The 25,141-nt window shown below is 48.7% G+C and overlaps 4 protein-coding genes across 4 annotated transcripts; 2 read left to right on the top strand and 2 right to left on the bottom strand.

Moving 5' to 3' along the window:
- Positions 1 to 8,330: 8,330 nt before the first annotated feature.
- On the bottom strand, positions 8,331 to 8,624 carry N0V96_007129 (uncharacterized protein; the record flags this gene model as incomplete). The annotated part of the gene is made up of 2 exons (XM_065757933.1): positions 8,331 to 8,554; positions 8,618 to 8,624. The coding sequence occupies 2 exons, from the start codon at positions 8,622 to 8,624 to the stop codon at positions 8,331 to 8,333; spliced, it is 231 nt and encodes a 76-aa protein (XP_065613456.1).
- Positions 8,625 to 10,030: 1,406 nt separating this feature from the next.
- Positions 10,031 to 10,689, top strand: N0V96_007128 (uncharacterized protein; the record flags this gene model as incomplete). The annotated part of the gene is made up of 3 exons (XM_065757932.1): positions 10,031 to 10,276; positions 10,332 to 10,340; positions 10,666 to 10,689. The coding sequence occupies 3 exons, from the start codon at positions 10,031 to 10,033 to the stop codon at positions 10,687 to 10,689; spliced, it is 279 nt and encodes a 92-aa protein (XP_065613455.1).
- Positions 10,690 to 19,145: 8,456 nt separating this feature from the next.
- Positions 19,146 to 19,913, top strand: N0V96_007127 (uncharacterized protein; the record flags this gene model as incomplete). Its single annotated transcript, XM_053196250.1, has 3 exons — positions 19,146 to 19,307; positions 19,441 to 19,661; positions 19,730 to 19,913. 3 exons carry the CDS (start codon positions 19,146 to 19,148, stop codon positions 19,911 to 19,913), a joined length of 567 nt encoding a protein of 188 aa, XP_053046369.1.
- A 1,799-nt stretch (positions 19,914 to 21,712) lies between these two features.
- N0V96_007126 (uncharacterized protein) lies at positions 21,713 to 23,625 on the bottom strand (the record flags this gene model as incomplete). Its single annotated transcript, XM_065757931.1, has 3 exons — positions 21,713 to 22,591; positions 22,922 to 23,305; positions 23,335 to 23,625. The coding sequence occupies 3 exons, from the start codon at positions 23,623 to 23,625 to the stop codon at positions 21,713 to 21,715; spliced, it is 1,554 nt and encodes a 517-aa protein (XP_065613454.1).
- Between the last annotated feature and the right edge of the window lie 1,516 nt (positions 23,626 to 25,141).

Here is a 25,141-nt window from a genome sequence, read left to right as displayed (position 1 = left end):
TTCGGCCCGTTATTGGCATAGTTAGTTGAAAGGAGAGTCATAACAAACGTTATGGTAGCATATTCTTCAATCTGTTCCTTCATGCCCACGATGAGGGTCTCGAAAATTCCGAGGACTTTGTGGCCCATCGCCATGGTTGCGTGGAAGCTTTACGTAAACCATACGTTGTACAAACCAAATGTCCCTGCGAGTTGCTTGACGAACTCGAATTTGGGGCAGTTGCTCTTGTGTCAATAACAGGTCCCGAATCCTTGAGTCCGGCGAAAGAGGGAGAGTGACTGACGTCCACACCAACGTGGCCTTTGCGTCCGCCTGTAGTCATCACACCGTGTTCGTTGAGCGCGGAGTACACATCACCCCATCGCCCACCGGTGCCAATCGCTGCAATGCCATGTCCCTGCATATGAGAATTGTCCGTGTGGCTAATGGAACTCATGCCTCCGAGATCGATAGTCACGCCGTTGGCAGTGTTGTTCGACGGGAAAGGTGAGTGGCCACCGCTACGTATCGCCACGGTCCAGCAGCCGGCGGGGTCGTTGCTAAGTGCCTTGATGGCGTCTGAAACCTGCTGCGAAGTCGTGGGCTTGAAGATGCATGAATATCGAACGTCCTGAACATCGCCAGAGTAGTAGGATCGAATGGTGACGGCGTACCCAGTGTCGTTCAAGAAGAAAGTTGGACCGGAGAGGCTTCCCTAAATGAGGACATCGCACTGCAATGTGAGTCGGTAGCATTTCATTCCTCGAACCAACATATTCCCATTAATGCGCTGACAAACCCCTGTCAATTGGTATGCAGCATTGGACCGAATGCTGCGGGCGGTTCCGAAGGATATTGATGCTACAAGTGTGGGCAGAGAGGATAGAACCACTGAAGCGATATACCGTACCACTGAAGCCATATCCAAACTTACTCAGTAGAGTAGATCCTCGCAGAATCAAACGCGTAGGACGTGGCTGAGGCCTTCCTCTTAAGGCATCAGTCGACCGGTCTTTTGTTGCTCATGCGCATAGAGACTGGATTTGATCATATCAGGGGCTGTCAAGAGAAGTAACTCGCTTTCGGTTTCCACCACTTGTTGGTGACCTTCTGTAAATTACTGAAATCTATTCGAAGGGGCGTTTCGCATTGCTCCACGCGTCGTATCTGTTGTTGCATTTTCCATTTTCGAATGAGAAAAACGGCGCAGCTGGTAGGCTAGCTTTGCTCGGCTCGTGCTTCGCAGATTCTCCCGTGGAGTAGGACGCAAGCTGCCTGGGCCGTTCGTTGCTGTTGGTTGTTGAAATGTCGACCCAACAGTGGTGACACATGTGCAGGGGCTCTCTGAGCACTGAATGTATAATAGGGGCTGTCGCTCGCCTACATATCTCTTGTCTGGTTCAAGCAATACACCACCAGTTACGCTACCCATACCTTCGTTCAACAGGTTGTCAGATTAAGTGTTGCTCCCTGCTATTATGCTTGGTCGTAGGCTGCATATTCCTCTTGGCCAATCATTCGCGGAGTAGAAGAACTGTAGCGCAGATTGGAATTGGATACGCCAAGACCTTGGAAATATTCTCGTTATGCAGGTAATACGGACATGTGCCTGAAAATGGTTGGACCAGGAAGGGACCTTTCGGGTACAACCAACAGCTGGGCACCAAGGTGTCACACCCTCCCGACCACCAGAGAGCAAGACCAAATCTCAAAATGACTTGAATAAATCAAATTTCATAGAGACGTAAGGTATACCTGCGTCCATTGATGAGAAGATCGCAATGATATAACATACACCCTGAATCACAACTCGTGATTAGGCCGGCTTGATCTCATGATTCTGCTGTGAAGCTGCGAGGCGGGAGTGTATTGGCCAGTGCATTGAGCTTGTAATCGGTGATTCAACCGTCCTCTAAGAAATCTATGTGATCCATATCGTATATGAGCTGTGGATTTCCTGAATAGGCGAAGGTTTTCTCTCATATCCTGATGGACGTAGGAACCAAGTCGCATCGGTGCATGTGCGAAGTCAAATTATGAACTTGCCCCACCTTTCGGTTTCCGACCTTTCTGCCTCGCCTTTATTCTGCATTCTCTTTGAGATGAATAGCTTTGTCTTGTTGCAAGTTGCGGAGCATTTCCAATCATTACCTCGGATTGAAGTAACAGGATTGTAATGTCCAGCCAGTAAAGCTGAGCTTGCTACGTTCAGTGCGAGGAGTGAGCACTAGATTCTTGCCCTATCTTGACGATAGCCTCCTCGTCACTTGCTTCCGTATGCCTCCTCATTTTCCCCCGTGATAGAGCCGAGATTACCAGTTCAGTATCTGCCTTCCATCTCACCTCTGATCCATAGGGTCGTTCGCCAAGCTCTAGTTCGTCAATGGTGTCAAAATGCCTCCGTTTCGGCTGCGAGCTGCCAAACGTCCTTAGAGCATACCGCATTCCAGCCGGAGGGGTGCGTTCATTGTCGTTGCTGTTACGACTGGCTGACTCGCCAAGGATTTTGGGCGCGACGTGGTTCAAAAAAACACGAAAAGTAGGCAACGAGCCACAGATGATGATTAGATTGGCTTCAACAATGAGCCATAGTGTGCCCTGGGCTAACACAAATGTGGTGTCTGAGTTTTTCAAACTTGGTATCAAGATAACTAAGCGCGCAACAGCAGCACCCAACGTGATAAGACCAGTACCGAACCACGCGATCAGTGCCGTCTTATGCTTCCACGACATTTGAAGTCGCAGAATAATAGGCAAAGGTAGAGCCATGAGCATGACATCAGTCACGCCGCCCATGATAGCTTGGAGCATGTAAACGGGAGGGCGGTCGATGCAGTTTGTTCCAGTGTAAAGTCGCAGATTCCATGCAGCCGAAATCGGGGAACAAGCGAATTGGACTGCGAACCATACAGCGGTGAACGCCGCAATAGTAATGACAGACGTAGTGATAATGGCGTAGCGATACCATACAATCGGCGACAATCGGTAGTAGAATATGCAAAGCACAAGCTTCGCAAGAACGGTCCCCGGTGTTACTGTCAACGTCGTAGCGTGGATGAGCTAGATCGCAAAAAAAGTAGTGAGCAAAGATAGACCTAGCATTCGCGAGTGCAGAGGCTTTGGGACCAACTCATGCTTACCGTCGTCTCCCATATGGCGTCTTCGAGGGAAATTTCCCATATATGAACCCCAAGAACACCGTGAAAAAGGCAAAGGAGAATTAGACACTGAGCAATAGTCGTTAAAAGCCATGCTGCGAGAATCATAACTTGAGCACCTAGTCAGCGGCTGTGAACAGAACAGGTCATTGGGCAATCATCCCACAATCATCGCTACGCCACTGGCGAACAATGACAGTAGCTGTGTATACGCGCTGCAACAGAAACGAGAGGGCGACGCTAAATTCGATTCCAAAAGCCCAGTAGCTTGAGCTGATAGTCGCAGTGTCTTTGAATGGGTGGGTGAAGTTCAGGTGGTAGTTCTTAGGGGGTTCCAGCAATACCTCGGTGCCTTGAACAGTGGGAAACGACATATTCGAGCGAAGGAGTGAAGAAACTGCCCGCAGTCAGGCCAGAATATGCGTCAAGATCAGTGGAAGCGTGCTTTTGTGAACATACCTATACTTGTCAAGAGCTGACTCTACAAGTTTGCTTCATCGGACGTGAAGCCTCAGCGTAAGGTACTGCGAATAGATTCAGACGTAAAATGCCTTTCGCAAATTTGGGGTTGGGAGGTAATCGGTATGGGGGTGTCGAGTTTCTATCCTTTTTTCCCTTATCTATTACCGGTACAGCTTGTTCGAGATTCCGGCAGATTGAGCAGCTACCAACACCTTATGGAAAAATAAAAACATCCTGGCGGACGGAGATCGCCTTGGCCCTGTTTCCCACATAGTAAGGAGTGAACCACTTCAAACTGGGGTAGCAGCTAGTATGCAATTTCTAAGCCCGGTACGATACCTCGCTTCACGCGTTGTGTATATCGCAGCAGCCTTGCACAATCATGAGCAGGAGCTTGGTGGTGAGCCTTCAAATTTTCAGCGCGATCACTCTTCTGGTAGAGCTCCAAAAGATTTAGCTTGATCTTCTGCTTCTATTGCATTCGGACTGTGGCAGACATCTCCGAGGTACTCTGCTCCTTAGAGTCCAATAATGATCGTTGATCTTGGCCGAATCTGGGGTATGGGAATTCAAAGGAGGCAGTCAAGGTCGACTGCAAAGTGTACAAGCACCAACTGATGGAGCTATTGACGATGACGCGTACTCAGCCCATGTGTCCGCCAATCAAGCTTGAAATCACGGCTTTCGATCATGTCCTTCCATGGACAACGCTGCAACTTTGAAAAACCTTGTCGACATCATCTGCGGGACAAAATTTGATGCTGTCAATCAAGGGCGGCGTTGGAAAACGTCCAACAGAGGAGTAATCCTTGTCAGAAGAGCTGTCGCATACGGCTGATACAGGTCCGGAATCTGGGTCCTGGAGAGTTCACTGTAGTGTAATGTCACATCAGGTTGCAGTGCTGCGTGCATACGGACTGTTTGCGTTGCAATAGTAGGATCCTTCGAGGGTACTCCACCGTCAGCCCAACCTCTGTGGGGTGTTGTCCAGCCAATTACATGTCTGCAATACATGTAGCAAACACAATGACCGAAAGGAGGTGCGATTTCATTGACCAAATCGGCTCATACAGAGCCAACGCCAATTTTGCCAAGTCAAGCCCCTGTTCAAGTGATGAACAAGAATTCTCATCGCAGATTCTGGTCGTTGGTAATTAGACACTGAACGATCCAACATTGGGAAAAACTCCTTGAGGTTTCTCCCGTTCCGGAAAGCAGAAACCACGAAAAGGTAATGGCGACTTGCAGGCTCTGTGTGACCACGATAGCATCGATCTCGAATACGCCTGAGAGACCACGGTAGGAAAGATTGCAGTTCCGTGCCCTACGGGGATTTGAGAAGCCACATTCAGCATGGAAAATTATTACGCCCTTTTTCGGCAATTTGCCCTCACTCTATTGGGCTCTTAGCAGGATAATAGATGAGCATTCCTACTTATTTAGAGGTAAAATTTTGGAGCGTACTTAGTTCTTACGCGAGAGCCCTATGACTGTTCTACTTTTTAGGTATTTAAAGACGGTAACTATGCCCTCAAAAGCCCCCTGAAAGAGGAAATAGAAATCTCTTGCGTTGGTTTAATGCTGTTGGTTGATCTACCCCATAGTATCTATGTATCCCTATCCTTATCCCTGCATTTTATCGTATCTAACGATATGCATACCTGAACTTTTCGTAATTTCGGGCGCTAGGTGAACTTTAGGACTTATAGCCGGTGATCGGCGTTCTTAACCTCTTAGCCTGCTGGAATTTTGTCTTACGTTAGAGTAGTAGATCTGTTTCCTATTTTTTTATTTTTTTTTTTCTAACTACCGGCCTTACTTTCCTTCCTTTTTTTAATGCTTTAATAGGTTCGAGATAAAGAATCTAACACCGACCTTGACCGTTACCGTAGCGTTCGTAACTCTAGTAGAAGCTGTATATAACGATACTATAGTAACGCCCTGCGTAAGTTTAAAGACTAAGTATGAATCTATGAAGACGTTTGTAATACTAAGCTCTGTATGCTAGTGTAAAATTCTCGAGACTGCTGGTTTTAGGGTCCTCTACCCGAATACGGATGACTATAAAATACGCGATGAATCGTACTTCTTAGTTTCGGCCTAGCTTAGCCCTTATTATATTGTATAGCCTACTTCTATAGCAGAGGTGTTTTTGACTATTAACATTTTAAAGAAAACTACGTATAGCTGGGCTATCCGTGGTGGTGGCTACATAATATGGGCTGGTGCTTCTAATAATAAGTTTATCATAACTAACTTAGTTTTTACCTGTTAGTCCTGTTTAATACACATCTACTGATGTTATTTTAAGTTGAGGAAGGTATTACTATTAATATGAGCTTGATTAACTAAGTCGAATACTTCTCCGAGATTAAGATCGCTAGTATTGGGGCCGGCGTATTTTGGCGTGATGTTTACTCTGCGCTCGAGCTTTATGGGGTAACGGTACTAGGCGGGCGTACTTTAATTATCAGCGTTGCTGGGTTTTTAACTGGCGGTGGTAACAACTTCTTTAGCGCAGACGTCGGACTTGGTTGCGATAATGTTATTAATTTCGAGGTTGTGCTCGCTAGCGGCGAGGCCGTTAATGCTAACAGGGACAACTACCCCGATCTATATAAAGCGCTGAAAGGCGGTTTGAGTAACTTTGGGATAGTTACACGTGTTGATATGTAGATGATTGACGTCGTTAACATCTGGGGTGGACAGGTCGTTTACCCTCTTAACACCACCGAATAACATATCGCTGCCTACGTTAAGTAGGTCGAGAATATTCCTAACTATACTAAGGGTTTAGCCGTTACGTTCTGGGTATACTTACCTACTGCTGGTATAGTCGTCTTAGCCGCTCTTTATAATATATCTGACTCCGAGTAGGTACTAGCCTACAAGGATTTCTAGACGATCGGACCTTAGATAGCAAATACCCTTCGCTATAATAGCTATTTAAATATGACTGTTAAGCTGGAGGAGCTGATCGGATACCATTAGATTTGGTTTATTCTGACGGGTAAGAATGATATCCGCTTTATACGCCGCGCTATCTAAGCCTAGGGCGAGTTTATTAAGGGTTAGAAGGCTACCTAGGATGTTGACTTCCTGAACTATATTACTTTCTAGGCTATGCTAACGCTTCTCTTCTAATACTTAACAGAGCGAGGAGGTAATATGATAGGGATGGACCACGAGGACGAAAATGCGATTTTGTTCTAAATGTAGCATATAGTTCGATCTACCGATGCTGAGAAAGAGGCCTGAAAGTAGCTTGCTGCCTTGCGTTAGGAACTGAAAGATTATTATGTTTCCTAGAGTGTTGATGTGGAATGGGAGTACTTGGGATATGCCGATGGATTATAGGATCCCCTTAGTACTTACGGTTAAGAGAACGTTTAATTTTTTAAAGAGGTCGTAAGTAAGTACGATCCGGAGCAGATATTCTAGACGAGGGTTCTGGGTGGATTTAAAGTTTTTAAGCTTAACTTCGCTTGATCGCCTCGCTTGGATATGAAGTCTTTTCCCTTCCATAGATTTCATAACTTTTTAGACTATAACTATGGACTTGTATTTACTGTGATTCGATAATTTTTATTTACTTTAATCTCATTGTTAAGGCTTTCTATAATGCAATATAATGTGATGTTCGACTTGAGAGGAATATCCAAGAGCGGGGAAGTGAAGAAGACCAGACACTAATTAGAGAGCAATTGAAATTCTAGCACTTCTTTGACACTATGTATTCTGAATGTACCCCTCCAAGATGCTGCGGATTTCAAAAGAAAGCGACCTTCCTAGAGATCTATTAGACCTCCTTGTACAACCCTCCGATGAGCAAAGACCTGTCCTGAGCCCCATAAGAAGCTTCGTACATATTATTCTTGCGGTCATACCAGTCCATGACGTTTGTCAGCCGGCCTTCTCCATCAATGAACTCAACGTCGTCACTTGGTCTCAGAAAATATGTGACAGAATAGCGATCCACGTCAGGTAGCGGAAGCACCCGATGAACAGCTGACTTGAGCCTATCGCGTGTCAAGAACCGTAGCACATCAGCCACATTGACAACGGCGCAGCCAGGACGCGGCTCGACATACTGCCACTCCAAGGGTTCTTCCGCCTTTTCTTTCTTCGGGTGAGCTTCGACGTGGCTCTCACTGAGTCCCCTGTGGTAGCCACTATCGAGACTTTCATCTGATTCGTGAGACACCGAGGAGGAGGCTGACGACGGTGGCGATGTTTCGGGAGTTGAAAGGACTTGCAACCCCCACTGCGGCGCAAAGACAAGCGTCAGGGTACCATAGTCCGTGTGAACATTATGTCCGGCATAACCCCCGGTTGGATCCATGGGGATGTAATGCAGGAAGGCAAGCGCACTCTTAGACGGGCAGTCGCTCCGGTGGAAGTGATTGAGGCTCTGCGCTCCCTTCAGCCCCAGAGCGTTTGAAATACGATCAAGAAGCACTCGAGTAATGTAGTGACACTGGCTTTGGAAAGAGGTGAATGCCTGGAGATTGTCTTCTACCACTGGCGGTAGACCCCATCGTCCGGCCAATTCGAAGCTACCCGTCTTTACAGTTGTTAGAATCGTCGCTGTCTGTAATTATAAGTCTCACCAATGCTTACCTTGAGAACTTCCCAACCATCTCGGCCTCCGTGCGTTCCAGCCTGAGAACCAATTGGCTTATAACTTAGGGCAACAAGTCAGTCACCCTCACTAAATAAAGTAATGATAGCTCAAATTAGAATGACGGCTTTGACAAACCCATGAGATGCCATGCTAATAGCCAGTTCTTTGCGCTTCGCGGCGGTTGGCTGGTCGAACCAGTCTTTCATAACAATGTTCAACTTGTCAAGGTTCTCCAGCATTGTTGCAGAATACTGGTCGGAGATGTCCAAGTAAAAGAATCCAACATTCTCGCAGGCAGAGATGATCTTTTCCATGGTCGCTGGATCGCGGTCTAGGACTTTGGAGAAAACCACAGTATCTAGGTTTGCCGTCGGTGCGTAGGGTGCAGAAGCACCATCCATCTTTTTTGAACCAGCCACGGTCATCTTGAGGAAGTGAGAGAAATCAGATATGATATTGTAAACGTACTACGACTGGTGACGGGGTGAAAGAAGCAAGATGTTGAGGTAGGCGAGCTCTCTGGATAGATCATAAAACTGATTAAAATACTTTATCCAGTCGCAATCTTGGAAAGAGCTTTCCTCTCGGCCGGCAACTGTGCTCAACTTCGATATTATGGATAGTTACACCCACTTACGCGTCCTTTCGACGCCTTGCTGATCCTATAGCCGTCGCAGGGGCCAATCACATCTATGCATCTTCCACTCTACCTCGTCTGACCTGGAGATCAGGCCATGAATCTTGTTCACTCGGCCTCAGCTGAATACATTTCGATAACATGACAATCATCTTCAATTTGTAGATTGCCCTCTTACCAAGCTACAAGAAACATCCTCCCTTCTTTTCCAATGTTTCTTTGTTGTACCTCCATGCCTTCTCGACCTCCTTGTCTCGGACTGTAAGTAATAGCAGAATGCGCCTCGCGGCTGCGTCCGCTGACTGCCTAAATTACGGAACTTTTGACAGAATCCCCTCGCTCGATGGACTTATCTTCAAGCCTAAGGTGTTCAAGTTTTCCTCTTATGAACATCGTACATGTTCCACAGGGCGCCAAATTCCAGCCGAGGCTGAAATTCGGAACAAGGCGGATGCAAGCACTCGGCGTAGGGGTTAGCAGGGGCGTTGTCTTACCCTGGCTGTCATCTTACTTATGTGGGAGCGTTGAGCTTGTATTTCCTAGTACCCATGCGGCTGTCGCAAAGGAACATAATTACCCCCTCAGAAAATGCCGGCAATCGGTACCCGATATCCGCATGCTCATCTTTCTTATAGGATCACGACAAACTTATGACTAGAAAAGGAAAGTGCAAATACAAAGTTTGGGAGGCGTTCGCCGCTAACACAAAACACGGCGGAACGGGAATGTAAGCGTTGCATTGCAGGGAGAGGATGGCCCGGTGAGGATGTGGGGGGAAGGATCGGGATGGAGTCGTAGCCATGTCTCGGCGCAATCACTTTTACACTACTGGTCACCTCGGCTTCCCTGCTCGACTCAAGTTTGAGAACGACGTGAGTTGATAACCATATTATTTTCGAGATAATCACAGACATCATTATGCATGTCAGCCCCGACTGGAATCAGGCCCGGGGCGAATAGCTCAACTAGGCAGACTCCAGAAAACTGGACAAAGATTTGAATTTCAGTGAAGTCTGTAAAGGTTTTGTTATGGAGGTATTAGGACTTACACGGGAGCATGGCTTAGAGATCAGACAACGAGGTTGAGAACGGAAAACTATAATTGCCGCCCTCTCGACCAATTCACACATTGGGCTGATGTTGAGTCAAGACAAGTCCAAGTTTCTTACAATGCCGCATTTCGAGGATACACTTAGCCTGAAAGGTCTTAGCAAGTTCGATGAGCTTGTGGAAGCCCTGAAAGACGCTCTCGGTTCTTCAGGTTTGACCTGCGATGATATCGACCTTGACTTGTTGATGGATCTTATGAAGAATTATACCAGCAACGAGAAAGACTGGAGAGCCTTTGCACTTGCCGATCCTAGCATGGCATATACTCGGAACCTTGTAGACGAGGGTAACGGCAAGAGTAACTTGGTAAGACCTGTGACGCTCAAAGATCCTCGTCCATTGCTAACTTGTGAGGATACAGTTGGTTCTCGTCTGGACACCCGGCAAGGGAAGCCCCATCCACAGTCATAGCAACGCACACTGCTTGATGAAGATTCTCAAAGGAAGTCTGACGGAGACACGCTACGACTTTCCCCAAGAAACGAACCGAGAAACCAACTTGGTCGCCTTAGGTGACAGGAATGAAAGCATGCATATGGCTTTGGAATCAGTCTATACAGAGAACCATGTGGCTTACATGAGCGATGACCAGGGTGTGCACAAGATGTGGAATAACAGTACCGAATTTGCCGTTTCGCTTCATCTCTACACGCCGCCCAACATTGTCAGAAATGGTTGCTACGTCTTCGACGCAGAGACTGGGAAAGGAACTCTTGTAAAAAATTGCGAGTACTATTCTGTTCGGGGCCACCGAGTTACAGACGGGCTGGTGGGGGCAACATAGAAATTTGCATCATCTCTGCTTTGAAGTTGTATACTGGACCTATACGCTAAGCAATGTATGCTTGTATTCTTTTCAACAAAATCTTGCTTAATTGCAGGGTCTTCTCAAATGTAAATTTTGATCCTCAAATAGAATGCAAAACCGAAGCGTGAAATATGCGACCATCTTGACTCAAAGACACACAACGGAGGACTTATGAGAGTTCTGCCTGATAGATAGAGGATTTCACTTTCTCGCTTTGGCGATGTACGAGTAATTAGCCGATATGCTGTTAGTATCCATATATTCACCAGGATTTGAATTGTGTCCCATCGGCACCCATTGCGAAGGCAAGCCTCAAATACGATTCTCCTGTATTTCTGCTCACGTCTGAATCGATCTCATTCATTGACTCTTATGTTAAAAATTGCAAGTTTCTAAGTTGTCTTTCGTTTCTTTAACAGACCGAATGCTCCTAGGGTGGCTGCTGTCATTGTGGTTCCCAGGAGAATGATGAATGATCGCCACTTTCCAGCACCGTACCCAGGTTGTACTCCAATATTCTCGCTGTTTTGGAGAACAGCCGCAGCTATATAGCCTGATGCCACACCTATGACACCTCTGGTGAATAGGAGGATACCGGAGACAAAGAGTTCCTCAGCCGGCCGCTCGGGATCGTCGACCGCAATGGCCGCCATATGGCTTCGCAGAACCATGAAGCTGAAGGCAAATGCTCCAAATAAGATCGAAGTAATCACCATATTCCAGTAGTATCTGCCCAATCCCCATACAACGAAGACCGCAAAGCTGCTGACGAGGGTGCTTAGCAGCATGGGTATCAAAGGTCCGATCGCATCTCTGGTGTATCCGCTTATTAGCAACGAGCCATACGTAGACTTTTAGGCCATTCCACTCACGTTAAGGCTCCCAGCGAGATTTGACCGATGATCCCAAACAGTGACAAGAATGTGACCAACAAGGCACCTTTCTCTGGCGAGACACCGAGGTCCGTAGCGTAACTGGGCAGGTAGTTTGCCGGTAGATTGTTTGCCAAACTTTGGAGCGTCATCGAGAAAACAAAGAGCCAGAACACCGGCTTTCTGAATACTCTGGTAGTAGACGATGATTGTCGAGCTGCAGCCTCCATTTCCGATTTACTTGTACGCCGAGGGCGGACGGAGAGAATCCCGAGCGATAATATCACTGCTGTAAAGACGGCCCATCCAATCAGAGTTGTACGAGGCCCGAAGCGCTTCAGCAGAACGGAAAATATGGGAGAAAGACCAGCGGCCGCAATATTGGGGGCTCCGAAACTGACACCGTCAAGTAAGCTAGTCGCCCTGTTGTCTATGAGGTTCTGGGCATCATACAATATGCCATTGGCAAGACCACGACGGTTGAGAAACCACTCGTCCACGAAGCTTAAGCAAGGTGCGAAGAGAAGGCCGCTCGAGAACCCATACATGAGCCCTTGGGTCATGATGACCTGAACAGCCTATGAAAGACTGTTAAAACTTTCATTCAAAGACGAAGAATGTTTGCAAACTGCTTACAGTAGTCGAGAAAGCAGCGCCAATTGAGGATGCTACCACTAGCACCATACCACTCCACATCATGTAGCGTCTATAGTGGGGGTATGCTGTGATGATCTTGAGCAGAAACGGCGGCAGGGTTTGCAGTAGGCCCTAGCAAACTTCAGTTCAGTGGTACAAACGCACATGAAGCGTACTCACCACCACCAGCAGGCCTGTAGAAGCGACTAGTTGATTCCCTTGCAGAGGAGGAGTCTTGAAATAGTATTCTCGAAACACGCCCTGAGTAGCTCCAAAGCCTATATCCATGATTGTCAACTTGTATAATGGCTTGCGGTACGGCGAATCTCATAATGACTCACCCCAGGTGGCCATTGCAATGACGGAGACAGCAATTAGACTCGTCCAAGCTGCTCTCCCGCTGTCTCGAGGGGACAGATTCTCATTCACATCATACTGCTCTTCGCTAAGTGAGGGAGGGTTTGGTACCAAGACTGGCCCCGTGCTCACCGACTTCTCATCTGGCTGCGGCGGCTGCCTCTCCAGCGCACTTGAGATCATTTTTGAGCAAAAGTCGGTCCGGGTGTGGGAAAGAGGATAGGGATGGTGTAGGAAGAAACACGAAGACTGCCACCATCGATTGTTGTAGGTGCTAGTATGTTTGTAAATTGACTGATCGGGGTGAAGGAAGGTATGTAGGAAGTGGGATTGGAACACAAACATTGGTCGTGCTGACACGCATACGTAAGCTTGCTTGACGGGCTTCCTGACTTGGCAAACATAGACGAAAGCCCAAAGCAATATGCCATGAGTCTTGATATGCTTAGCCGAAGACACTACGCATGCCGCTAAGCCCGGCGCGAACCGAGACGTTGGCCCATCGCACGCCTCCCGGGCGACGACTAGACAAAAACGGATGGCAAAGTATTTACATGTACTGTTCAAAGCGGATCTCGGTGCGGTCTGAGCAAGCGCGGATCTCGGTTGTGAGCCGCTGTTCACGAAATTTGAGCGACGGAAACCTTTTTGGATCATAATCCTTGTCGCTTGTGCATGATTTCCGATTAGGTCGGCGTCTATTCGTTGGCAAAAGTGCCAAGTAAGATCTCCTTTGAGGCCCCTGCATCCCGTTGTGCCTCATCTTCTGGTCCCGTTGCTCCGACGCGGCATATCTTATCATGAACGACTTGGCAAGGATCTACGTCCACCCCAGAGTGCCGGCTAAAGCCGCACGCTATAACTTATCACAGGCAACCAGGGCACTTGTCCGCCTCCGGATATGTAGTAAGACTGGACCGTTATCAAACAGCCAACAGTATTTGACAGAGGCGCAGACAATGTGAAATATGACAGGGGAGCTCTTAGCCCGGAGCGGAAGCTTTCGCAGCCAATCATTCAACCTAGTGGTCTCGGCCCGAGCAATATTATGCTCCTAGTACATGATGCGTCTCGGTGAATATGCAATTCGACTCACTTCGTTAATCCTCCAAAGGGTTCATGGATCAGCATCCTGGCACCTTACGGTGATCGCGCTGTGATTTCAGCCTCCGATGTACGGGGAGACTAGCTCCGTGGGGGTTGGAGTCCTAACCCGTCTGTCTAGTCGCCCACCAGTCGTTAAGCTAGTCCAGGTGATTTGAGACCTTCTCGATGAAGATCCCTTGCCTACTCTCAGGCAGCGACCATGATCGATACGAATGAACGAAGAGGGAAGGATGGTATGCGAGAAGGGTGTTTACGGACGAAATACTCGTTGCTTACCTAGTTTCGTCGAATGATGACGGCTTTGATGCCACCATCTCAGTATAGTCAACAGCGCGCCTGAATGCTTTGGTCCAGGGAAATTTTGAGGCCAACTTATCGATGCAACGTTACAAAACGAGCACGCGCTGACGAAATGAGGAAGAGCTGACAATACCACACTGGTCCTTTCTAAGCGTGAGAAGTATGGATTCCATTTGGTGGCGATCCGCGCGGGTCAATCACGCAAGTATGCCATTGCTTGTCTCTCAGATCTTCATAGGCTATTTAGACGATCATGAACTTAGCCATCAATATCTTCCAGGTGCTGACATCTACCAAGCAGCCTTCTTTGCCCTTTCATTAGGATAGGTCTGTTACAATGAAATATTCCAAAAACTACCTTGCGTGAGGACCTTCTCATCGGAAGGTCTGAATCTATGGACGTATTCAAGGCTTGGAAGTCAGCCCTATTTATTCCAGTATATACGTCTAGAAGGCTTAGGAAAGTTGCCCACGATTGTTAGTGAAATTGAAATGAACGTCGCCAAATATCCATTACCTGTCAACCTATTTATCAATTTCACCTGTTCAGGCACGTTTCTGGCCTACAGTATGCTGGATTATTTTCTCGAGCCAGATTGTTAAAAGATTCGCTTAGATTAGAAGTAAAAGAAAACGGATACTCGCACATGTCCTTTTTGAATCTGCCTTTGTATGAAACACTACCAAAATCAGATACAAAATCAGAGAGTAGAGTTGAGATGCCGTCAACCATAAGCTCATGTTGAATTTTGCAAATACGAACTAGATAGTTAAGATAGACCTTCTTACGTCTAAATTTTGCTGTCGTTTAATTTCAGTGCCCACTGGCTGGTAATTATGCTTAAGTATTTTGAAGGGTTACGTTGATTTAAGCTGGTCTTGCTGAACTTAAATCTTGGCAAGAGGCTGACAAAAGAAACAAATGATGATCCCACACAAACGCGACAACACTTTACGATTAGAGGCTATGTCATCCATCATAAGGAGTAGAGTAAAGTCCGATTAGCCCGTGGCTTCGTTTACCTGAGGGCCGATAATGTGGCCCGCATGGACCAATGGTTCTTGACCAAGGTAAACGTTCGCCGTGAACTCCATCCCCTTCCTCCTCACCGACTGCAAACTAAAGTATCATCAATCCCGATCTTAACTGTGACTAGCTCAATTATCAGCATATGATTCATAAACACGACAACGTTTGAACTCCATGAACGGTCAAAGGGAGCGCAATCCGTCAGTCTCTCTCATACGTGGGATGAAGACGACCTGAAGTGTCGCATGAAGATATGCAAGACCTCGCAGTCACTTTCACAAAGAAGGAGTGCGCAAAGATTGCCAAGACGTGTGAGATTGCCAAGCGATCTGGCATAGATTGGATCTGCATCGACATATGCTGCATCGGCAAGAACAGTAGTGCCGAACTAACCGAATTTATCAATTCCATGTTGCGCTGGTACCAAGAAACCGAAACCAATCCTGCTACGCGCATGTCTTAGATTTCGCGATGCCACAAGCGGCCGATGGTCAATCCAGCAGTGGCTTCTACGGGCGTCGATTTCAAGCACTGCTGTTGATTTACTCGGGGATGGACTTCAAGTGCTCCTGCCACCGAACGAGGTAGTCTTCTTCAATAAGGGGTAGACAGCTTGCGGCACAGAGGAGTCTATGCGCGAACAGGTATCGAATGTCGGCTGTATCAGCACCTACGTCCTAGAGAAGTCTAGCCGCCTGAGCTCCATGCCAATTGCCAGCCGAATGTCCTAGGCCGCGAGAAGACATACCTCTCGAAGAGCGGACCGCGCGTACAGCTTGCTTACCATCTTTGACGTGAATTCGCCTCTCATCTATTACGAGGGATCCAAAACATTTTATTGTCTTCAAGAAGAGATACTACAAGACTGCAATGATCTCTCCATATTTGCTTGGCATAATGAAGCTGAGAAACTGGATGGTGCCCCCAAGCAACGATAGCGAGACCTACTTGCTGACTCGCTTTCTGACTTTCGGAACTGTGTAAATATTCGTCCTGTATTAGGGTTGATTGACGACCCCGGTGACATTCAAATTACCAGCAAGGGAGTCAAATTGATCATTCATGGCTATAAACTCCATGAAAAGCGTGATACGCCTCTGTGGAGGGTCCTCATGCGAGCCCTGGGCCAGACTCAACTCCACAGCATCCCTCCTAAAACTCGAGAAGGGTGGTCCACTCACATGATCGATTTGAGCCACAGGTTCAGTCGCCCTGGTTAGTGAGATTGTTCTCTTTACCTGTAAGTTCTTCGTACAATGTTCCTTTTTGAGGCGAGCGCTCGGGAACCTGGCTGAAGAATTCCTGGATCCGGCACATTGCCACAAAGGATTCGAGCATCATATCCTTAGAACCCTATCTACAAGACAATCCAACGCCATTCTGTTCAACTTTGAGCATCAATGCACGGCACTGTATAAAACCTTATAGCCACAACACCGGTCACTCGAGCTCATCGATATTTCGTCTCCGCGAGTCTAGAACTTGGTACACCTGTCTACCCAAATCACTAGCCAACATGCATCTAATACAGTCGTCACTTTCCGGCTTGTACTAAAGAAAGACCTGTATGGCTTGATCGTGAATAGGGGCACATCACACGATACTTGGAAATAACCGCATTCCAACGTCGCAATGGGACTTATGCAGAACGAGCATGGCGATTTGAAGCCCTGAGTAAACATCCCCAACTACCGAAAGCCCGGCTACGAAATGGCCACCGCCATTTCGGCATCACTGAGTGACGCCATGGGAAGGCTATTCGACTCACGTCTGTTCAAAGATGAGAAAGTTGCGCTCTCCGGCTCTGACACCATTCAGTCCTTGGGTGCGCCCTTGACACTCACCCCCATGTCGATGGGGATATTTGACCAGCCGAATCCCACTCCACAAAAGAGAGCATTCGTCATAACAGAAAGCGTAGAACGATCGGTGCTGGTCAGAACGATGGCCGAATCCTATTTTGATCCGGGCGGGATGATTGAGCCTGAAGTCACCATCCCCGTCACGTCTGCTGCAGCATCTAGTGGAAGCCTTCGACATATTGGGAACTTTTCATTGCAAGTATGAGTCAAGGCTGTGGTTTAACCAACATCTTGGCTAAAATGGCGTTCAGTGTAAGTCGAGAGGACAATGCCGGCATAGGGCGAGCTCATTGACAGACTATGCTAAAAGCTGCCCTGCGCTCACATAGCGAGGGAACTCTCGGCTTATGTATCCATCTCTGAGAAGATTACGCCCCAGATTCCAGATATATGACGTCTTCTGGCTCTAATTTACCCTATCAAAGGTGTCCAGATATGCCCTTCGGCTCGTTGTGGAGAGTGAGCCGTATGGTGAAGATCGCTGATGGACAACTATTTGGAGCTCATGCGAAACCTTGATGTTTTTGATCGTTTCATTTAAGGCTTATTGAGAGAATGCGAGATGTAGCTTCTGGACCGTTTGTGAATTTCTCATTGTTGTCTAAACTATTTCCGTCTTTGCGTCGTCTCGTCGAGCTTGACATAACCAACGGAAGTTCGATGTGCCCGCTAAAATCTCAGATGCCTTTCCCACATGGACTTAAGAACATATCGAATCAGTTGATTGCGTGCAAAATACCTCGGTTTCTAATTAAGAATTCAGGCAAAAATGGTTTAGAACAGTTGGGTTAGGCCGCTTTCGACGAAGCTAATGAAACTTGGGTAAGTCTGAGGTTGGCGAAATACAACGGGGAGCTGAACTTCGTGAGCATCAAGCTTTTTGCCATATGCTACTCGAGCAGCAGTATGAGCAAGGTACGATAGACGAAAAGGCGGGATAACTCAGACCGCTCCCTCTTGAACTCCACGAATCCATGATCTCATCGCGCCATTGTTGCACCTTCCGTTTTCTCATTGACTGAAGATCAAAAGGGTATCAGGTCGCCGAAAAGCTTTTAGAGTTTCTGTATCGCTTCCCCGCGATAGAGAAACCGAAAAGCCTAGAACCAGTTCGCGACGTGGCGCAATGCGTCTTTTGAGTGTCTGTGACTGCCGTTAGTGCCATTTAACCGGAGAATCCGGGCCTGCTCATCACCAATCATCCCCCCTCAGGTTCCAGAGTAAGTGCGCTCTAGCACCGAATCTTAATTGGTCGGGAAATCCATCTTCATGTACGGTAAGCCGTAAGGTAAGCTGATGCTTTGGAGAATGATGAGCAATTGTGGAGCAAGGGGGTTCGGGGCTGTCAAGGTTAGTCAAGGTTATGAGGGTTGTTTGCTAGGGGGTCGAAGTCCAAGATTCGGCCGGTCAAGTAAACATCCGCGCGCGCAAGACGAACGGCCTCAAGGTTCAACTGGCACGAGACTGTCACGTCGCAGCATCCCAACAACCAACGGACACATTTCAAGAGATCTCATTCGCCATTTATCTCAAATTCTCATTAATTACCAGATTCCCGGGGCAAACAATCCAATGTTCAGATGGCAGATCGTCACCAACCATGTCTAGGTTCTTCCTTGGCAGCGAGACTCTTTACGGCTAGCCCGGTGCCACCAGAACCTTAAACGCTTAATTGAACCAGGGTTTGACAAGCCACCGTAAACCGAGACCGACATTTTGGGTTTTTTTGGCGGCGTGCGGGTAGTCGCTCCGCTGTCAGAAATGCCAATTAAGCTCGCTGGTAGGATGAGAACAAGGGGTTAACCAGGCCCACTTCCATGGGAAACCGAGACCGACGGGCTGATTTGCACTGCCATTTTCCCTCGAGATAGTGACATGACGTCCCAACCACGGCCATTCTAACTGACGCTGGGCGTTTTCGGTTTCTATACTAGCTTTGTCAAACCACCTGCGGATGATGCGGTTCATCATTACACTGGCCTTGGAAAGGCCGTACGCGTATAGAGTAAACTTTCGTGGGCATGGATAATTCATATAGAAACCTGCATACCTCCCTGATCCCCTTTGCATCTTGGAATCATAACTTCGCAGCATCAAGATATTCTCAACACCGCAAACCCTCAGCCTTTCGAATCCCCTCTCATCGTCACCGAGTGCATCGTCACACACCGCCCACTTAATACGACCTATCACCAAAACAAAGATGGAGAAACTCGCCAGTATGCCCCTGTTCGACAATCGGCACATGATGAAGGTACACATTGTGCAAATCATTGTGATTCACATCGTCATGGGTCTCTCTGGTGCCAGAATATTCCTCAAGGGCGGTCCAGTGACACGTACAAACACCATGTCCTTGGGTATAGTAAGTCAAGCTTTTCCCACTTGTTCTTTTTGCAGCCGTCAAGCACATCAGGACGACTCAGATCAACTCTGGCGCAGTCTCTTCAATGACGAGAATCAAAGGATGGAGTTAGCTAACATGAGCATCTACATAGTCCGTGAAATCCATGGTCTTCATCATCTACCAAATCGCAACTCAGCACTGGGCTCGAGGCCGGGGTTGGGCTTCCCTGAAAGCCAACGCCATCCTCAACGGTCTCGAGCCCGTCTTTTGGGGCGCTGTGGTCTTCATGTCCATCCAGGGTAATATCCAGCGCTGTGTCGGAACGAGCTGCATCCTCAGCTGGGTTATCGTTGGATGCGGTATCTTCCTCAAGTAAGTCTCCATTTCCATGCTAATTGTCCGCCTTGACATGGGAACTGACTGGGGATTTCTTTGCGTAGCCTCCTCGCCGCATACACCGCCGTCGTATCCTTTGTCGATTTCCGATACTTCCGCCGCACTGGCACGACCCGCGGCATCTCGGTTGACCGCAAGGCACCCATGCACACTGAGGAGATCACTTCGACTGGTTCCGTGGAGGACCAGGAGATGGGGCAGCCGAGAAGGAAGGTCGAGAGGATGTAAAGAAAGAACCTCAACTTCGCGATCCAGAAAACCTGATTTGAGCGAGAGAATTCTCGCGCCAACATGATGATGAGCAACGTAGCCGGTCTTGAAGGAGTCAAGCTTGGGCTGACGAGGGGTTGGTACATAATATCGGCGGGAATCCTACAACGGCGACGGTAGAGGGAAGGCACGAGAAGTCGATGGAGGGGTCAGGTTATTGATGAATTGTTTTCTGGTGGCGTACTTAAAAGAAGGTTAATATCAAGAGACGAGTTAAGAGATATACCTACTTTAGTAATGATAGACAAGCACACTTCAGTCTAAACTGGCCCCAGCCAATTCCAAAGTCGATAACTAACTGTGGATACTAGCAACGGTATTCGCCGGCTTTGTCCAATGTTCCTCTCACACGCAGAAGATTTCTTCCGATCAAGTCATCTTTCATTTCGAAAGTAAGCGGACCTGAAAGCAGCCATTAGAATCGGTCTACAGCCGTGGAAGAATTACAACACCATTTTCTTTGTCTGCCCCCCGATCAGTCAACAAACATGGAAAGCACCTTGAAAAAAAAAAAAACTCAACTTTTACGACATAGGCGAACCCTCTCTCTTCGTGATGGAATATAACAATAAATCAAAAGAAATACCACATCTGTCCAAATCTGCAAAAAGCCACCATACGCTCCCTACCCGGCCCCACGCGAAGATCAGACGACGGACGCCCCCAATCCTCCGCCCGTCTACCATCTGCCGCCCTCGCCCCCGGCCATCGAAAACTCCAGACGATCAAACCAACAGGTTTACCCAATCGCAACACACCAAGTGCCTCAAACATCAGGCGAGTCCAACCTCGACCCTGTCCGAACATCAGACGGAGCATGCTCCAGCCTAACAGCGCAATCTTAATCAGTCCCGTCACCATTCTAGTGTAGAAACACGTACCAAAGTTCTAGGCAGACATTCCAAAGAGACATGATCACACCACGAAGATTACCAGACTGGCAACTAGACACGATGATTGCAACATGAACATAGCCATGATTCCGTAACCACAACCTCAAAACTCCCCTGGTCCAAGAAGCCTTCTCTTCCAAGGGCGACAAGGCAGCGTGACTTTCTGCATATCCCTCAAGCCGTTTGCTCTCACCATCAGCCAAGACAAACCCACCTCGCGCAAACCACTCACCCTGAAACTCAGAGACCCTCCACCCCTCCCCGACCCCATCCCATCCGCGCATGACGCTTCCGACCCTCATTTCCCCGACCAGGACCACGCTGCATCCTCGTGCTTCAAATGCAAGACAAAAAGAAAGAGAAAAATACGATACCCTTGAGGTTCTCGTGTTTTCCAGGTAGTAGATGAATTCACATTTTAGCATGGACTCATAAGAAGCAATAATGAGTGTTGTTCTTCCATTACTCGTGTCTCCCCCCTCCCCTTTTGCCAAGTCGACTGGAAGATTATATGAATTCACCTTGTATGCCACCCAAGGCTCGCCGGCTTCCCAGTTTCTCCCCTCTCTTCGTCCCGCATCTTCACTCTTAATCTCCCTTGTCTCTCATAAGTTTCCTCCCGCGCCGGCCCTCTGACGCACTTCTCGCCGCCGATCTTGGTGGTATCTCACTCAAACAAAAGAAAGTCGTGGAACAAATACATCCCCTTCGTGCCCGCAGACATCCGGATCTGCCCTGAGCCCCCGGCTGAGTCCGACTCAGGCAGGCGCCACCATGTATCTCACTCACTCCCTTCATCCGTCTTTGGCTCATTATTCCATCATTCCCAATCATTAGTCGAAATATCACACAGCCAGATGCCCCTCAATCCGTATCAAAAAAGCTCCCAGTTCTCTTCAACATACTCAAATCGACCAGACCCATGACGTGTCCGTCCATCCTCCTGACTTGCTCGTCGTACAACCACCAGGTACAACAGACCGCGATCGCGACCAAGATCTGGGCGACGCCGAGGCCGATGACGGTTGACTTTAAGCCAGCCCACATGACAATGGCATTGGGAATCGTCATGACAAAAATCCCGGCGAACAAGTTCCTCCAGCACGCCACGCCAGCATTCATGTCGGCCACGTTTCGCAGGCACACGTTCATATTGGACGAGGTAAACTGCGTGGACCGCCAGATGATGGGGCGGATTGCGGTGTCGACAACCGTCACGCCTGCCGCCAAGAAGCCCAACAGGAAGGACAGAAGAGGAAAGGAGAGATGTGCGCCGACGCCATCCAACTTGAAGGCGCTGGCAGGATCCTCGTCAGCCACCTCGGACATGACGGCGTGCGTCTTGAGCCCAAACGCAAGAATGCCAGTAGCCGCGAGAACAGTCCCACCAGCCAATGTGCAAAAGGTATGGTAAGGGGAGTAACCGACGTGACGTTTTTGATAAACGGCAAGGCCAGTAGCGGTGAGTATTGAGAAAATAAAGGGCGCCGCCATGAGCGACCCGATGCTGTTCTCACGGAGCATCCATGGCATGGGAAAGAAGAGGAGCGACAGAGATTCCGTCAAGCTCCACAGCGCGCAGTACGGAATGAAGGTAATGACGAAGAGCAGCAGGGTCGTGGGCGCGACGAAAGCTCGCGGGGCCTGGAGAAGCGTCCGGACATCTCTCATACCGGAGAAAGATAGAGGCTTCATGGTACGCAGGTAAGCCTTGACTTCCTCGACGGATGGCTTTCCGAGCGGCTTTGGAGGCTTCGACATCCACGACACCCCGGACGCAGGGGTTTGGGCGACGCTGCCACTAGACCATCGGTCGTAAGCCGTTTCGGGAGCACCAAAAAAGGATCAGCGGTATCGCAATGATCTGGAAGGCATTGATGATGTCGAATTGGATGGTGAAGCGGCCCGCGTTGAACGAAGCCAGGCCTCCGAACAGAGGTGCACCCCAGGTCGTTGAAATTAAAAGGACGTGGTAAACTGTGATGCGAGCGCTACGTTCGTGTTCCTAGATAGACGTCAGTGAGTGGCTGTGCCAACCGCATTTTGCCAAGGAACCCCATTCAGCCAACTTACAAAGTAAGTGTCCTGTATTGAACCGAGAACAAGTGTATCAAAGGCACCCCAGCCGAGGCCCTGAAAGATGCGCGCTCCCATGCACTGCCCAAAGCTGTTGCCCGCACGCATGTTCCAAATCGCGCCGATGAAGATCAACACCACCGAGACCAAGTAGACCGGCCTCTTACCCCATATCTTTGATACTGCCAGACTGAAGAGACCTGTGAAGCCAGATAGGACGAGCGGTACGGCCGTCAAGGATGCCACTGCTGTATAAGAGACATTAAATCTGACGGCGAGAACACTATTGACGCTCATGTATGCCGTCTTCATCCCTCCGATCAGGCCCACGGTCATTAGTAGAGCGATGAAGTTGAGTTCCTTTTTCCATTGCGGCCAGTTCTGTGACACGCTAGTTAGCCTCTGTCCACCTTGAGATGCTGGACGGCACCTACCAACGGATCCTCTGGGTCATCATTTGGCTGAGGACTCAGTTCTGTTTGCGAGTGTCTTCCGGTCCCGTACTTGATCTTCCGTTGACTCATTGTCGTCGAGAAGGAAAGGCGCTTCGTCGAGCTCGTCATCGGTCGTGCAGGCTCGTCTTTTGGGGGCGGCGGCGGCGGTCTCGCGAACGACATCCTCCTCGGGGCCTTCTCCGGTGCAACATGGCTCTCTTCTGGTCGCGCTGGATCAAATTCGCCCTTCTCCATATCCCTCTCCATCATGCCCGATTGCTGAATTTCCAGTCGGGGTTCGTTGTCGCACAAGTGGAGCCCAGCTCCGGTAGAGATAAAAACTGAACCAGCAGTGAGGATAGAAGAGAAATGAAGGCGGGAAAAGGCGAAGGTTACAACCAGTCAGTGAAGTACATGTATGGATGAAGAAACGAAAAAATAAAGGGACGGTCTTGAAGAGAATATGGTTAATTAGATTAGATATCAGACGATCGGATCATCCACGCAACTAAGCCAATACGAGGTCTCATTCCATGATAAAAGATGGAAAACTACAGTCGATGTCTGGCCATCATGAAGGAAAAGAACTGCCAACAGGGACTAGAGTTCCTGACCGGCTGCAAGCGACATGATGCAACGTCACGGACCCCAGGCATGACAGGCCCCAGACATGTGTATCCTTATGGATACCAGGCGTCGTGAAGGCGGCGATGGCCAGGAGTTCGGCCTTGTCTTCCGCGCCATTATTGGATGAGACATGGTTGCAGGGATACCAAGCCCTGTCAAATGGGCCCCCATCCGATGCGTGCTTGGACCACCGTCGGCCTGGGCAGACGACGCGCTGAAACCTTCCTGATGCTAGTTCTGTCTCTTGAACATCTTCGCTGGGCCTGGCTCTATTGTTTCGCCGACCAGTTATCATAATGCCTGGAGATAATGTCGACTCTGGGAGTTAGAGCACAAAAAAGGACGGCGCGGTCTCTGGTGTTCGATGTCAGCCCATACCTTGGCGGCGCATGGGGTGGCCGATGTTGAGGCAAGGTTAATTGGAATCAAAGGTCGTCAATCGCAAGTTGCAGGAGCTGACAGACAAAGTAACACCAGACGACGGCCTGCATAGTTCGGCTCTTTTCCCCGTCCACGTTCCGTTTTGACTTTTTGACAGATGGTTAACGGTTTACGCGCGTTCAAGTGATTGCAACTTCGGGGCGGAAGTTGCGCTTGTGTGGCCCGGCGCAGCTTCAATTGAAGCATCCATTCCGCTTGAGCTGATGATAATCTGTCATTGCAAATAACCCGCTTGCGACAGCCACGGCCAGTTCTAGGCGGCCTCTCGGACTCAGAGCCTTTCACCTAGTCCGGTCAATATCTAGAGACCACGATGTGGCATCAGCATAATTGAGGCTCTACCATTTGGAACAGAACGCACTAACCGAGCCACTGTCCAACGTAACTTAGTTGTTTCTTCGGGGGCGGGCTCGGTAAATTGGCCCGCTGGCCATGGGTCGGAGGGGCACCCCTTCGTTGCAGGCCGTTTCGCAAACCACGAAAGAACAAGGATCCTTGTCAGACTGCGCAAAGTCATACCCGCGGCTCTTACTGCTGGCGTCAGCGTTGAAATGGCTTCGGATAAGGCGCGTCTGTCCAGATCCGTAGACCCGCGAATGCAATTTGCGACCAAAGTGCCGCCAACGATTCCGTGAAGAGCTGTCCGACTGCAATGAAGTCTCCGGCGTTGAATGATGCAAGCTCAATCCAGTGTTGCAGACCATCTCCCACCTGT

This window comes from Colletotrichum fioriniae (genome assembly GCF_027942845.1).
Source record: "Colletotrichum fioriniae strain IMI 355084 chromosome Unknown scaffold_8, whole genome shotgun sequence".
Lineage (NCBI taxonomy): Eukaryota > Fungi > Ascomycota > Sordariomycetes > Glomerellales > Glomerellaceae > Colletotrichum > Colletotrichum fioriniae.
The sequence above is the reverse complement of the archived record's forward strand: the minus strand, read 5'-3'. Positions and strand labels throughout refer to the sequence as shown.